The sequence below is a fragment of the Raphanus sativus genome, unplaced genomic scaffold, assembly GCF_000801105.2.
Source record: "Raphanus sativus cultivar WK10039 unplaced genomic scaffold, ASM80110v3 Scaffold2812, whole genome shotgun sequence".
Lineage (NCBI taxonomy): Eukaryota > Viridiplantae > Streptophyta > Magnoliopsida > Brassicales > Brassicaceae > Raphanus > Raphanus sativus.
The window spans coordinates 1-13,711 of record NW_026618120.1 but is presented as its reverse complement, the minus strand read 5'-3'; the positions used below and the strand labels follow the sequence as shown (position 1 = coordinate 13,711).

Below are 13,711 nucleotides of genomic sequence, written 5' to 3'. Positions count from 1 at the left end.
ATAGAGGCAACGAGCTGACAACAAATGATGATTTGATTCTTTGTGTTGGAAATCCCAGTTCATTAAGAAGAGGTGCATCAACACTCAACCCACAGTGCTGGATTATAATCTGGTATAAATACTGGAGGAGGATATAGATTTCTGTGTAAATTAGCATGACGACCCAGAAGATGTTAGTTGGTCCAGTGTGAACGCAGAGGGCATATAGGAAAAGCGCTGCTAGATAGACCATGGAAAGAAGACTGAAGTTCCACAGAAACGCAATAATAAAGCAGCAATAGCAAACAATATCATTGTTGGACTGCATCCTAGACCATATATGACGAAGGATCCTTCCTATCTGAAAGCTAGTGCCATCACTACTCATGTCAGACTGCAGAGATGTTGACCGTTCAAAAGGTTTGTGTATTCTCTTCTGGCTTTCCATCTCATCATACACCTCATCATCAACAGAGGACTGCTCATTTATATCTGAATTTTCCGGTGAGATGTTTAAGAAATTCGCAAGGTTATTTACTGCCTGATTTCCAATAAATTGCACCTGGGAAACACCATCACCGATGAGTTGCACAGCAGAGATCAACGGATTATCTTTTCCTTCGGACTTTTTTTTTATTTCACGCTCCATAGACATGACATCAATATTCTGTTGAATTTCAGTGATTTCACAGGGAGATACTCCAAATGAACACTCTGGAGAATCTGGTGCTTCTGGAGTGGCACTCATAGGAAGCTCATGAGCTTCAAAAGGATATTGTGGATCCTCGTCAATAGGCTGGTCTTCTTTCCTGTGGACCACTCCATCAATCTCCGGACTGGCTGCACCACTATCTGGAATTAGATACGGACTCCTCCTCCTTCGTAGACCTTCAGTGCGCGGAGAAGCAAACCCAAAATTAGAATCAGAATTCATTCTGTGAAGCTGTACCCGCAGGTTCAACATTTCCGACTTCATCTTTTCCACCTGCAAATTCCGCTGCCGTTTCTTTTCTTCAGCCTCACGAATCTGTTGCAATTGTTCGGTCTTCCGTGCTGCTTTCTTCTCTTGCTCCCGCACAATAGCACCAATTTGCTCCGCTTCAAGATACCGCGACACATAATCAAACTCCTGGGAGGAAAACATGTAGGACTGAAGAGATACTAACATAAATATGATGATTTCAACGAGAGCAGATCTTGCAGTGATTCGAAACCCATAATCATACTTGTAAAATCCAATAACCTCGTAAATATAATCAACAGTTTCACACTTTCCATCATTGAAGTTTCCAACAAACGGAGACTGATATGCGAGGGAAAGAATGATGAGAACAAAATTGTACACCCGCAAGAACCTGAATATTTTGTTCTTCTTCTTCAGTATTTCAAGTCGCATCCGGGCAAAAACAAGTGCGAATGCAAGATAGCCCAGGTGTAGAATGTCGTACTCGAGAGTTCCTGTGATTAGAATCAGAATAAGCACAACATCCAACAGATGGACGTAACAATAAAGCCTCAGGTAATCAAGCACGGTCCACATGCTCTTTGTTTCGAAGGAGAGATCTCTCCAGACAAATGAGTTCTTTCTTTGAGACTTCATCTGATGATATGTCGATGACTCTGAGAAACTAGATATCTGATCAGCCCGAAGTTTAAAACAGGCAAGCATGAACACCACGAAATAGCTAATAAGGGTCCGGGGATCGTCAACTCTCACTCCTGCAAAAAAAAAAAACATCAACATCTCCATAGAACCTAATTCTTGGATGTGTAAAAATAAATTTAATGCATAAAGAACAGTAAGTGCTTCAAAAAGCTTGAGGGGTCTTACCAAGCCAGCAGTCCCGGCAAAATTTAAAGTAGACAGCTGCAATACTCCAGCAGTCATGGCAATGCACGCTAGTTTCACTTGAATCCTGATCTAAAGGCAATAAGTTATTCCACGTGGCAACGTATTCAATTGCGAGAATTGATGCAAACAGAAAAACAACGACAGGCCATAGTTTCTGAATTAGGCGTCTTCTCAAGAGGACACATGCAGCAAGCAGCGCAATATATACCAAGGAGATGGCATTCAGCAAAGCAAAACTTGCAAGAAGCAGCGCTATCATGTTTATCTCAAGGCCATAGAGGTTAAACATGTTCTCAATCCAAAACTTCAAGTAAATATTTAACAGATTCTTCTGCGTTTCAAACCTCTCCTTCTTCAATGCCAGAATCCGCCTCCTGTTCCACTTGTGACTCTCCTTGATGCTTCCCCAGAAATGACCAAATGAAAATTTCTTACTACTGCCACTTTTGGAGCCTCCAGTCGTGGGATGCAAGAAACCAGCTGCCTGATTATCACGGGGAGAGAAGAAAGACCATGAGTTACTAGTAGCCTCGCCTTGTTTCATTGATATAGAAGCATGATCTATGGAAGATGGGTTTTCACCATTAGAACTGGAAGCACTTGCAGTTGTGTCTTCTGCAGAGACAAATAGGGGACAAGGCTCTTCATATTTACCTTTGATAATAGTTAAACCAGGTGTCCTTTCTAGCCAACGAAATACATTGTACTGCAGAGTACAGGCAGCAACAACCAGCACTTTGCCTCGTAGACCTGATTCTATACCCCAAAATCCAGGTTCATATACTCGAAGGCCCAAGTAGAAAGACAACTCGGCATATTTTTGCCCAGGGAACATCTGAGCTTGCATGCCCCACAGTTGGAATAGATACTCAGCAGACACGAGAAATCCAGTATAGATCAAAAATGATTTGGATGGTACTGACGAAGACTTTGGGAAGGCTGTGCAGATGACAAGACCAAGGAGATATACAAATCCAAACACACTGATTGGAGACAAGGATGCATAAAACAATGCCGCGAACAAGATCTTCTGACCATGCCATACCAAAAACCTCTCAAGAAAACCAAAAACTCCAGGATGAACCAAACTAGATTGACCTGGAATGTAATGTCCATTCTGCCTCCTTTCATAGCTGTAAAGTTGCATCACGATCAACACAGCAAGAGATTCCCATACATTATCCAGCAATGGAGCTTCGGAGTTGTAGCCTAAATAAAAGTACAGATCAATAAATCCAGATAACCAGAGCTGGAAGCTGACAAAGCTACTTAAGCAGTAGATAAACATAAACACCAAAACCGCATATGCTTTCAAAGGGAACCACAAGCGTCTCTTAGTTTCCTCAAACATTTGTCTTCCAGTAATCCAGAACAAGAGAAGGAAAATGTATCCAAACGATACATAATTGGGTTTCACCAGGTATACACTTATGAGAATAGTGATGAAGGCAATGTATGTTCCACATGATCGGTACATAGACAGAAACTTTTGCCCAATCGCACTCAGAAATGAAGCAATGTGTCTCTCTACAAAGAAAAAGAAACAGTGATTCGTAAGCACAAATGAGAGAGTAGATACAGAACAGTAAGGACGAACAACACAAATAACTAGAAGATTCTGACAAAGGTCACAAAATGTGCAACTTTTAGATTTTCACAGAATAAAAAGTTATTCCTAGAGCTACCGTGTAAAAATAACGGCACCAGAACTGAACTTATAAGATAAGAAAGACAATAAACTGGCAACTATTCCTTGAAGTTGAAACCTACTACTGAGTCGGTACGTGTTCAAGAAGATATGATTTCACAGGGCTAGAAAACATGAGGACTGGGAAATAAAAGGCTGATAAATGGTATGGCCATGAAAACTAATTGCCGTGAATGCAGAATGCCAGAAAAAAAATCTGGCAGTGGAAGCAAGGATCAGCAGTTGAGGTGCAAAAATAAGATGCGAATAAGTCCCTCATCAAATGTTCACAATAGAAGAGACAAGTAGGAAGTTTTATACCATAAGTAGTATTATCCTGGCTATAACTTGAAGATGGCGATGAGTAGACGGACAAGAGAACTGATTTGTTGAGACCGGCTTTCAATATGCTAAATCCAATTGGAGGGCTTGGTGTATGTCGTACAATTGCTGAGAAGGAATATAACACCTCAAAACCATGATTATGGATAGCACAGAAGCAAGCAAGCAAGGCTATCTCCAAGAAGTCCCAAGAGCTTTCAGACCTAAGGAGACCTGCAATAATTAATAAACAGAGGTATCAGTCAGAACTCTTCCTTACTCTTTTATCTAAGATGACCTAGCAGCTATCTTGGAAAGGAAACTGATGATATGTGAATATAGCATATAATTTAAAAAATACAGAAAGAGAAGAGTACCTAACTGAAACAGAATTTCTCTGCTCACCGAGCCTTGCCGCTTTAAGGAGTTCGACACAAGGTCGATTTCAAGAATGTAAAGAAGTGCAAAATGAATTTCGCATAGAAGGATCAATGACTTGCGTATCTTTCTGTTGATTTTGTGGCTCAACAGATACATAAGGAAGAATATCACTGAAAGATAAGTCCATCATGAAGCATTCATATTTATGAATCCTTGTAAAATTTAAAAAAAAAAGTAATTAGGAGGGGAACAAACATACCATACACTGCATGGACAAACCCAGGTTTCATGGCAATGAGGAAAATCAGTGCGAGCATAATAGCCCGTGAACATTTCCGCAATCCCCAAGCAATGGTTGCGACAACCAACACCCTTGTTTCTTCATCAGCTGTGAGTGTATAATCTCAGCCGTTAAGAGCAGTTTTTCAAATTGAATAAAAAGAAAAAAATTGCAATTGCTACCTAAAATAAGCACGGAATAAACTAAGCCTTTACCAAAGAAAATAATACTCTTACGCTTTTTACCACATATAAATATTCTCAATAATAATAGTATATATCAAAAACTTCTTGTTGATCAAAAAAAAAAAAATCAAAAACTTCTTCAAAATATATCTTGGATAGAGCTAGCTCTTAAAATGTCTCGGATGTTTTCAGGTTACATGATGCAGAAAAGATGATAGGTTGATCGAGATATACAAATACACCCCTTTTTCTTCCAGATTTAAAGGTCCTGGCAAGCATAGTTTTGGAAGACACCAGATAACTTGCTTTGCAGAAGCATATGTGAGGCTCTTACCTTCAGTATAAGATCTGTCATTGGAAGATCTGGAGCTCTCTTCAGACAGGTAGAGAAAAACAGAGTTGTTCACAAGATTACCCAACGCAACCAACATTCCCAAACCAAATTGTGCAAGCAAAAACAATCCAGGTATAGTGTAATGCCAAAGTCCCACCATCTCCCAAATTTTCATGTCCTGCATATTTACAGCACATAGTGAAGATATGAACCTTCCAACCTTAGTATTCTTTCAAAATACTTGAAATTGCTCATAGATAATATATTACCTTTCTAGCCGTAGTGTTCAGAAAAGAAAATGCTACATTGAATATGTACGTACTGACAGCCCATAAGAGTATAAATACAAGCAGAAGGCCATTTAATCTGTGCAAGCGGAATAACGATGGGAAGGCATAGATAATGTAACCAACATATGCAAGGAGGCCAAAAGCACACAAGCTCGCAAAATGAAAACTCCAGAACGAAAGAGCAAAGAGAGAGACCTGGCAATCATGACAAATAAAAGGTGTGTGAGTTTATGGACACAAATACAATACGATGCTTGAGCTTACACATACACTTTGATACCAGAAGACAATTATATACCAGGAAACCATATGTGAAGAAATTGATACTGAAGCTCTTAAACACAGCTCCCCTCAGTAAAACATTGGTGTGCCTAACACCGGCCCTGAAAATTTGGAATTTACACATTAGTCAGCATAACTATTATACAGACACATGACTGATCTTGTAACGCCCATCCAACAGAACATTTATTAGAATGTGTGAACTAGCTGTACTCCGTAATAGAGTTATACACTTTTGATTTCTTAAATAAAATGTTTCCAGATTTTGCAGTGGCCACCCCGTCCGATAACCAAAGAGTTTCAGAGAAAATTTCATATAGATCAAATTTGTCCCGCTATATATAGTAATTGCTAACTTCTCGATTTTCTACTAAAACTCCCCTTACACATCCTAGAGGTCACCAGTAAATTACATGAGCCTTTCATTAACACATAGCCACGTATTAGAGTTCTATAAACCGAAGAGAGGAGAGTATCTGCCAGTCTACGACCATAAAACGAATCAAATCATGTGAGCATATTCAACCAAGCTTTTCTTTTTCGCTTCAGAGTCACAAACTAATTAATATAAGTAACAAACAGGCAAACTACAATTTCCTTTCAACGCTGAAGTGCTGTGTCAAACACCACAACAGTTCTTAGTATAAAGAGACAGAACAAAAAATATATAGCAGACCTTGATTCTCGAATAAAAAACGAATATTTTGGAGGAAGAAGACGCTCTGCCAAGTTATTTTCACTCATCGACATGATAAAATCCATATCTTCGAGGTCTGACCTTATATAGGATAGCTGCAATTGCAGAAAGACATGCATGTCAAAGTATTGCAGATATACTGATAAAATAGTGTGGAAGCTCGTTAACAGATCAAGATGGGCATGCCAATTAACTAGACGAAAAAACTACACTAGTTGTTGGTGTTCATACACATATAAACAGTTGTTAAGAAACAGTTCATTAATTATCTGGTTGGGTAAAATAAGTTATTTTTTCCAATTGAAAAACATATGTGACTATCAGTTTCGATACTTGTAAGAGAGCAAGCAATAGCAATCCTAGAAGGAAAAAACATACCATGATGTAAAAAAGCAAAAGGAAAAGACCAGAACAAATATCAGTGCCTTGTGTTTCCGCAGAGATTGTGAATAGACCTATAAAGTTTGCTATCCATCGAATCATATCGGAAAAGTTTATTGGTAGTTGATAGAGGTAAAGTAGGACAATGTTGAATCCTGCGTAGATATAAAGAACTCGCCACCACCTTAACAGTACAACAAAAAAGACTGCAGTTGAGAGAAGCAGGGTTGGGTAGCGCTAAGTAAGCATAATGATCAATAAGGGCCTGTTCGTTTCTCCATCTGAATGAGTCATCTGGATGGAGATGAGAGTTTTGTTCGTTTAGACATTAAAAGTACAAGTCATTTGAATGGTTCATTTAAATGAGTTTTTAAAATCTAGGCTTAATTTTTAGAATGAAGATGGTCCATTCAAATGATCTAAATTGGACCATTTGAATGGAGATGGTCCATTCAAAATAACATAATGTCTATTATACCCCTTATATAATTTACAAAATTAAAATTTAACTTAACATTATTTTCACTCACGAAAAATGAGAAAACCACAAGACATATTTTCTCACCAAAACTACGAATATTTTTTTCCGCCAAAATCCAAAAAATGCATTTTCTCGCCAAAATCTCAAAATGTGTTTTTTCACCAAAGCGCGTTTTCTCGCCAAAACCGCAAAAACATATTTTCTCACCAAAACCAAAAAACATGTTTTTCCGCCAAAGTCGCAAAAATGTGTTTTCCCGCCAAAACGCGTTTTCCTGCCAAAACCACAAAAATGTGTTTTCCGCAAAAACCGCAAAAATGTGGTTTTCCGCCAAAACCGCAAAAACATGATTTCCCGCCAAAACCGCAAAAACGTAGTTTCCCGCCAAAACCGTAAAATGCGTTTTCCGCCAAAACCACAAAATACAATTTTTGACCAAAACCACAAAATGCGGTTTCCAGCAAAAACCGCAAAATGCGGTTTTCCGCAAAAACCGTAAAAATATGGATTCCCGCAAAAACCGCAAAAACACGGTTTTTACGGGAAAACCGCAAAAACCGCAAAAAGCAGTTTTTACGGGAAAACCGCAAAAACACGGTTTTCCGCAAAAACACGGTTTTCCGCAAAAACGGCAAAAACGCAGTTTCCCGCCAAAACCGCAAAACTGCGGTTTTCCGTAAAAACACGTTTTCCCGCCAAAACCGTAAAAACGCAATTTCCCACCAAAACCGAAAATGTGATTTCCCGAAAAATCACAAAAATGTGGTTTCCAGAAAAAACCTTTAAAACGCGGTTTCCCGCAAAAACCGAAAAACTGCAAAAACCGCAAAACTGTGGTTTTCCGCAAAAACGCAAAACCGTAGTCTCCCGCAAAAAATGCATTTTCCCGCCAAAACCTCAAAAACGTATTTTCCCGCTAAAACTCCAAAAATGTGTGTTTCTGCCAAAATCATAAAACTGCAAAATGATATTTTCCGCCAAAACATGTTTTCCGCCAAAACATGTTTTCCTGCCAAAATGCTAATTTTAAATAATATATCAGATAAAGTAATTAAAATTATTATAGTTGAAATTAATATCAAGTAATAATTAAATAAAAACAAGGATATTTTGGTAATTTGTTTAGATGATTCATCTAGATGAATCATTTGGATGGACAAACAAACATAAGATCCATTTAAATGATTCATCTAGATGAGTCACTTGAATGAACAAACAAACATCCCATAAAATTTGAATGGATCATGTGGATGGACCATATAAATGGATCATTTGAATGGAGATAGACAGATGGAGAAACGAACAGGCCCTAAGTTATCCACCTGAAAAGTCCAGAAACGTTGCTTGTCAAGGACCAGTCCACGAGTCCAGCACAGCTGCCAACAAAAAATGGCAAAGAAACCCATGAGGGATTGCAAATCCCCACAGCCAATTGAACTGCTGGTAACAACAAGCAGGAGGCAACCCTAAGATGACTTCCTGAGTCAAAAATGAATGATACAGTGTCAAAATAAGTAGACATCAAACTAGAAAGAGCCATATAGAAGTGCATGGTTCTTCTTAAAATAGACATTACTTAAACAGATGAAGACAATGAGAAAAAGAAGAAGTAAGAGTAAGAATTACAAACCTAGCTGTTGGAAAACTTGTGAAAAGTGAGACCAACGCCATCGAACGAATCGAGAACTGTAAATGTCAGCTAAAGCAACGAGCGATGCTAGTAGTTGTAAAGCCAAGAAATACAAAACAGTGGGGTTTCTCCAGGACTTTAATCTGCAAAACCAATGAATGACAAGAGAGAGAGAGAGAGAGAGAGTATGAAATGGCAGTGGGATGAAATTAAAGATGGGAGGCTAAGACTAACATGATAAAGCCAATAACAGTCATCCAAGAAGAATCTGATGTATCCCAGTCTGGAGCAAGAGTAGCCCAAATGACAAGGTACAGAGCTTGGGCAACAAGTACTGCAAAAGAAAAGATGAAAATGGGCCATAATAGCCAATGTCTCCTCTGAAAACGGTATCCTGACAAAAAAAAAAGAAAGAAATAGTTTGAGAAAGCAAAACCATTTGATAACTGGATTCTTCTAAGGAAAATAGAAGACAAGTGTTTACCAATTTCAGGGGCAATATAGTGAAGGAGGAGAAAAGCTATCAAATCAAAGAATGAGATGACACTCCAGTTAATAAGTGCAGCTGTGGCGGCACAAACAAACGAGAGAGAGAGAGAAATCAAAACGAGAGCTGAGAGATGTTAATAGTGTGGCGCATTGATTTTAATTGAAGCAAAAGGGTGGTGGGTGATTTTGCACAACTTATAGCTACAATCAATGTTCGTACCTGCGAGAAGTAGCGAAGGCAAGAGGAAGCCGATGAGAAAACTCGACCATGTCCCAATTCCCATCGAATCAAATAGATCCAACTTTGCTTTTTCCCCCGCCCGCCGAGGACGAGGTGGATGAGGAGAAGAAGATATCAAAAAAGGTATTACTGGGATTTGGGATTTGGGATTTGGAATATGGAAATCGATCGAGGAAGAAGAATACAATATGTTCCTTTGAGCGTAGCATATAGTATACACCCGAGAGAGAGAATACGCTAAACCAATCTAGAACCGACACACAACTGTATCCACCCGATTTGCTGGAATTAAAAACTCATGTTCGTACCGGAATTCGGTTAGCATTGTACCGGTTTTAGTTTGTTCTTGTGTATGGATTCAGTTATGTGCATAGAGGCCAGTTTTTCCTAAAGTTTAGTATTATTTAAATTTGTGAAAAAATAATTTACTGTAAATGATATATAATTTCATATAATTTTTGTTTCTCATCATAAACATATAGAAAGATCATAATCGTTTCTCAACAACAAGAACTGGACCTTGGTTTATGATAGGAGATTTCAATGAGATTACTGGTCATAATGAAAAAGAAGGAGGTAGACAACGTACTGATAGCTCATTTCTACCTTTCAAGCAAATGCTGAGCGACTGTGGGATGCTAGAATTTCCATACACTGGAGACATGCTATCATGGGTTGGTAAGAGAGCAGGGAGAGTAACCGTAAGATGTCGTCTGGACAGAGCAGTAGGAAATGCAGACTGGCATGATAAGTTCCCTCATTCGAAGACGAAGTATATGAGGTTATGGGGTTCGGATCATCGTCCGATACTTGCTGATATCCTCAAAAAACCATCCAGGAGATCGAGGAAATTCAAGTTTGACAAAAGATGGTTGGACAATGAGGAACTGAGACAAGTTATATTAGAGGGATGGAAATCACCTGATCTTTCTCCCAATGCTTCTATAATGGAACATATTGCCAGTTGTAGGAAAGCATTGAGCGAGTGGAGGAGACAAAATAATATCAACTCTGCAAAACTGGTGGAAGAGCTTAAAGAAAAAGTAGAGGGTCTATATGCAGATGATAATGCCACAACTGAGGAAATTGCAGCGGCTTTGAAGGAGCTTTCTGATGCTCTTAAGGCAGAAGAAATGTTCTGGAAACAAAAGAGTCGCGTATTTTGGTTGAGAGAAGGAGATCGTAATACGAAATTTTTCCATGCCTTAACGAAACAAAGGAGAGCAAGGAACAAGATCACTCAGCTACTGGATGAAAATGGAAATATTGTGGAAGATGAAGAAGGATTAGTAGCCATTGCTACTAGTTATTTTAGACAAATCTTTGAGTCTTCTAATCCACATGATATTGAAGAAGCTCTATCTGAAGTTCCTACGACAATAACGGAGCCAATGAATGAAAGTCTTACAGCACCGGTATCGGAGTGGGAGATTAAATTAGCACTCTTTGCTATGCATCCAGAAAAAGCTCCGGGACCAGATGGGATGACTGCGCTGTTTTACCAGAAGTTCTGGGATATAGTAAAGGATGATTTAACTCTTATGGTTAATAAATTCCTTACTGAAGGGATAATGCCAGATGGACTGAATGAGACTAATATTTGTCTAATCCCAAAGACAACAAAACCTAATGAGATGGCTCAGTTTCGGCCTATTAGTTTGTGTAACGTAAGTTACAAGATTATCTCTAAAGTCCTATGCCAGAGACTTAAAAAGGTATTGCCAGAATTAATATCGGAAACCCAGTCAGCCTTTGTTGCTGGAAGACAGATATCTGACAATATTATGATTGCTCAAGAGATGTTTCATGCTCTAAGGACCAAGCCAAGTGGGCGCAACAAAAGAATGGCTATTAAAACAGATATGAGTAAAGCCTATGATAGGATGGAATGGTCATTTATTGATGCTGTGATGAGAAAGATGGGTTTCTCAGAAACATGGATCACATGGATAATGAGATGTATTACGTCGGTACAATACAAAGTCCTCATGAATGGGCAACCAAGAGGAAATATTATCCCAGGAAGGGGACTACGACAAGGGGATCCTTTATCTCCTTTCATTTTTATTCTATGCACGGAAGCGCTCGTTAGCCTTCTTAATCATGCAGAGAACCAGGGAAAGATAACGGGGATGCGCGTTACCCGCGCGTGTCCATCGGTATCTCACCTACTATTTGCTGATGATAGCCTTTTCTTTTGTAAGGCGGAGCCCCGTGAATGTGAAGAAGTAATGAAAGTGATCAGGATCTATGGTAAAGCATCAGGACAATGTATTAACTTTGATAAATCCTCCTTACTCTTTGGTAAGAGGATTAACGCAACCACAAGGCAAGAGATCAAAGATGTACTTGGAATACAAAATGATGGAGGGATGGGGACTTACTTGGGTATCCCAGAAGATATTAGTGGTTCAAAATGCAAGCTCTTTGCCTTCCTAAAAGACAAATTAATGCATAGAGTGAATGGCTGGACAGGTCGTTGGCTCTCGAAAGGTGGGAAGGAGGTATTGATTAAGTCCATTTTGCTAGCTCTCCCGACGTATGTTATGTCTACTTTCCTGCTCCCATTGGAGATATGTGAAAAACTTGCCAGTGCTATTGCTCAATTCTGGTGGAGCTCAAATCCCCCAAAAAGAGGAATACACTGGTCGAAATGGGAGAAAGTTTGCCTACCGAGAGAAGAAGGAGGGATTGGATTTCGTATGATCCATGAGTTCAACTTGGCATTATTAGCAAAACAATTATGGAGGCTAACACAAACTCCGGATTCGCTGGTCGCCCGGGTCTTAAGAGGAAGATATTACAGACTAAGCTCGCCTTTGCGAGTAAATTCTGTAAATAGTCCTTCTTATGTGTGGATTAGTATTTCCGCTGCGAGGGAGCTTTTGTTGTTGGGAATAAGGCAGAAAATACATTCTGGTTATGAGGTGAAGGTGTGGGAGGATCCCTGGATTCCAATGACCCCTGCTAGGCCGGCTATACCTATAGCGCCAGTTATGCATCCAAATATGAGGGTGAGTGATCTTATTAATCAGGAGTTGAAGGAATGGGATGTTGATTTACTGGAACAATATGTCAGCCCTGCTGACATACCCCTTATAAGGAGTTTGGCCATAAGCACAACGCATAGGCCTGACACGTTTTGCTGGAGCTTCACAAAAAATGGACAATATACAGTCAAGTCGGGATATTGGGTTGCTCAAAATCTTCTAAAGGATGCAGACGAAAAACAAGTGCTAGAGCCAAGTATTACAAAGCTTCAAGCCTTTGCTTGGAAGATAAAGGCGCCGAAGAAAATTTGTCACCTTATATGGCAATTGTTAACTGGTCAAGTGGCAGTAACGAGAAACCTAGTAAGGCGAAATATTAGATGTGATAATTACTGCCCAAGATGTGGTGAGCCAGAGGAATCAGTAACACATGCTATTTTCGAATGCCCACCTGCTCTACAAGTTTGGCTACACTCATCAACTCCAACGAGTCCTGCTGTTTTTCCAACGCCAAGTATATACACGAGTATGAACTACCTCTTCTGGGAAAAGAACGGTACATTTGAACCAGATCAAGACAGGGATCCTTATCCCTGGCTGATTTGGTATATTTGGAAGGCTCGAAATGATAAACTCTTTAGGGGCATAGACAGAGATCCTCTGGAACTAGTTCGATATGCTGAGAGTGAGTGTCAAGCTTGGTTTAATGCCAATGAAACGATACCACCAGTGGTACAGGAGAGTAATGCAGAGGAACCTCAAGTCATAAGCTTGGGGAATATTTGTTTGCTGGATGGATCATGGACATCTCAGGCTCAATTTAGTGGGTGTGGATGGGTCTGGTTGGACAGCAGGGGAGTCACGAAACTCATGGGATCACAGAACATCCCCAGAAGAGAATCAGCTCTGCACTCAGAAGTGGGAGCACTGCGATGGGCGATGGAAAATATGCTTCAACATTCAATTTGCCAGAACTTTGGAACAGACTGCAAGGACTTGATTGCTATGATCAAGGAACCTCATGCTTGGCCAAGTTTTGCTACGGAACTAGAGAGGATAGAGACACTGCTCATATGCTTCCCAGACTTCAAGATTTCTTATATTCCTAGAGCGCGTAATCAGATTTCTGATTTTTTAGCTAAGACAGCTAGATCTTTTCATATGAAGTTACATTTTATTGGTTGTTCTATTCCGGTCTAGTTACCCAAACC

General features: G+C 39.5%; 1 protein-coding gene across 1 annotated transcript; it reads right to left on the bottom strand.

The window, feature by feature from the left end:
- Positions 1-4: 4 nt before the first annotated feature.
- LOC130506021 (piezo-type mechanosensitive ion channel homolog) lies at positions 5-9,745 on the bottom strand (the record flags this gene model as incomplete). Its single annotated transcript, XM_057000625.1, has 15 exons — positions 9,490-9,745; positions 9,265-9,345; positions 9,015-9,174; positions 8,781-8,923; positions 8,473-8,629; positions 6,667-6,853; positions 6,268-6,383; positions 5,608-5,692; positions 5,289-5,504; positions 5,020-5,197; positions 4,480-4,608; positions 4,217-4,390; positions 3,840-4,073; positions 1,811-3,358; positions 5-1,698 (listed from the first exon to the last, which is right to left on the bottom strand). Coding segments are annotated over exons 1-15 (5,166 nt in total), but the record flags the coding sequence as incomplete, so codon positions are not given.
- Between the last annotated feature and the right edge of the window lie 3,966 nt (positions 9,746-13,711).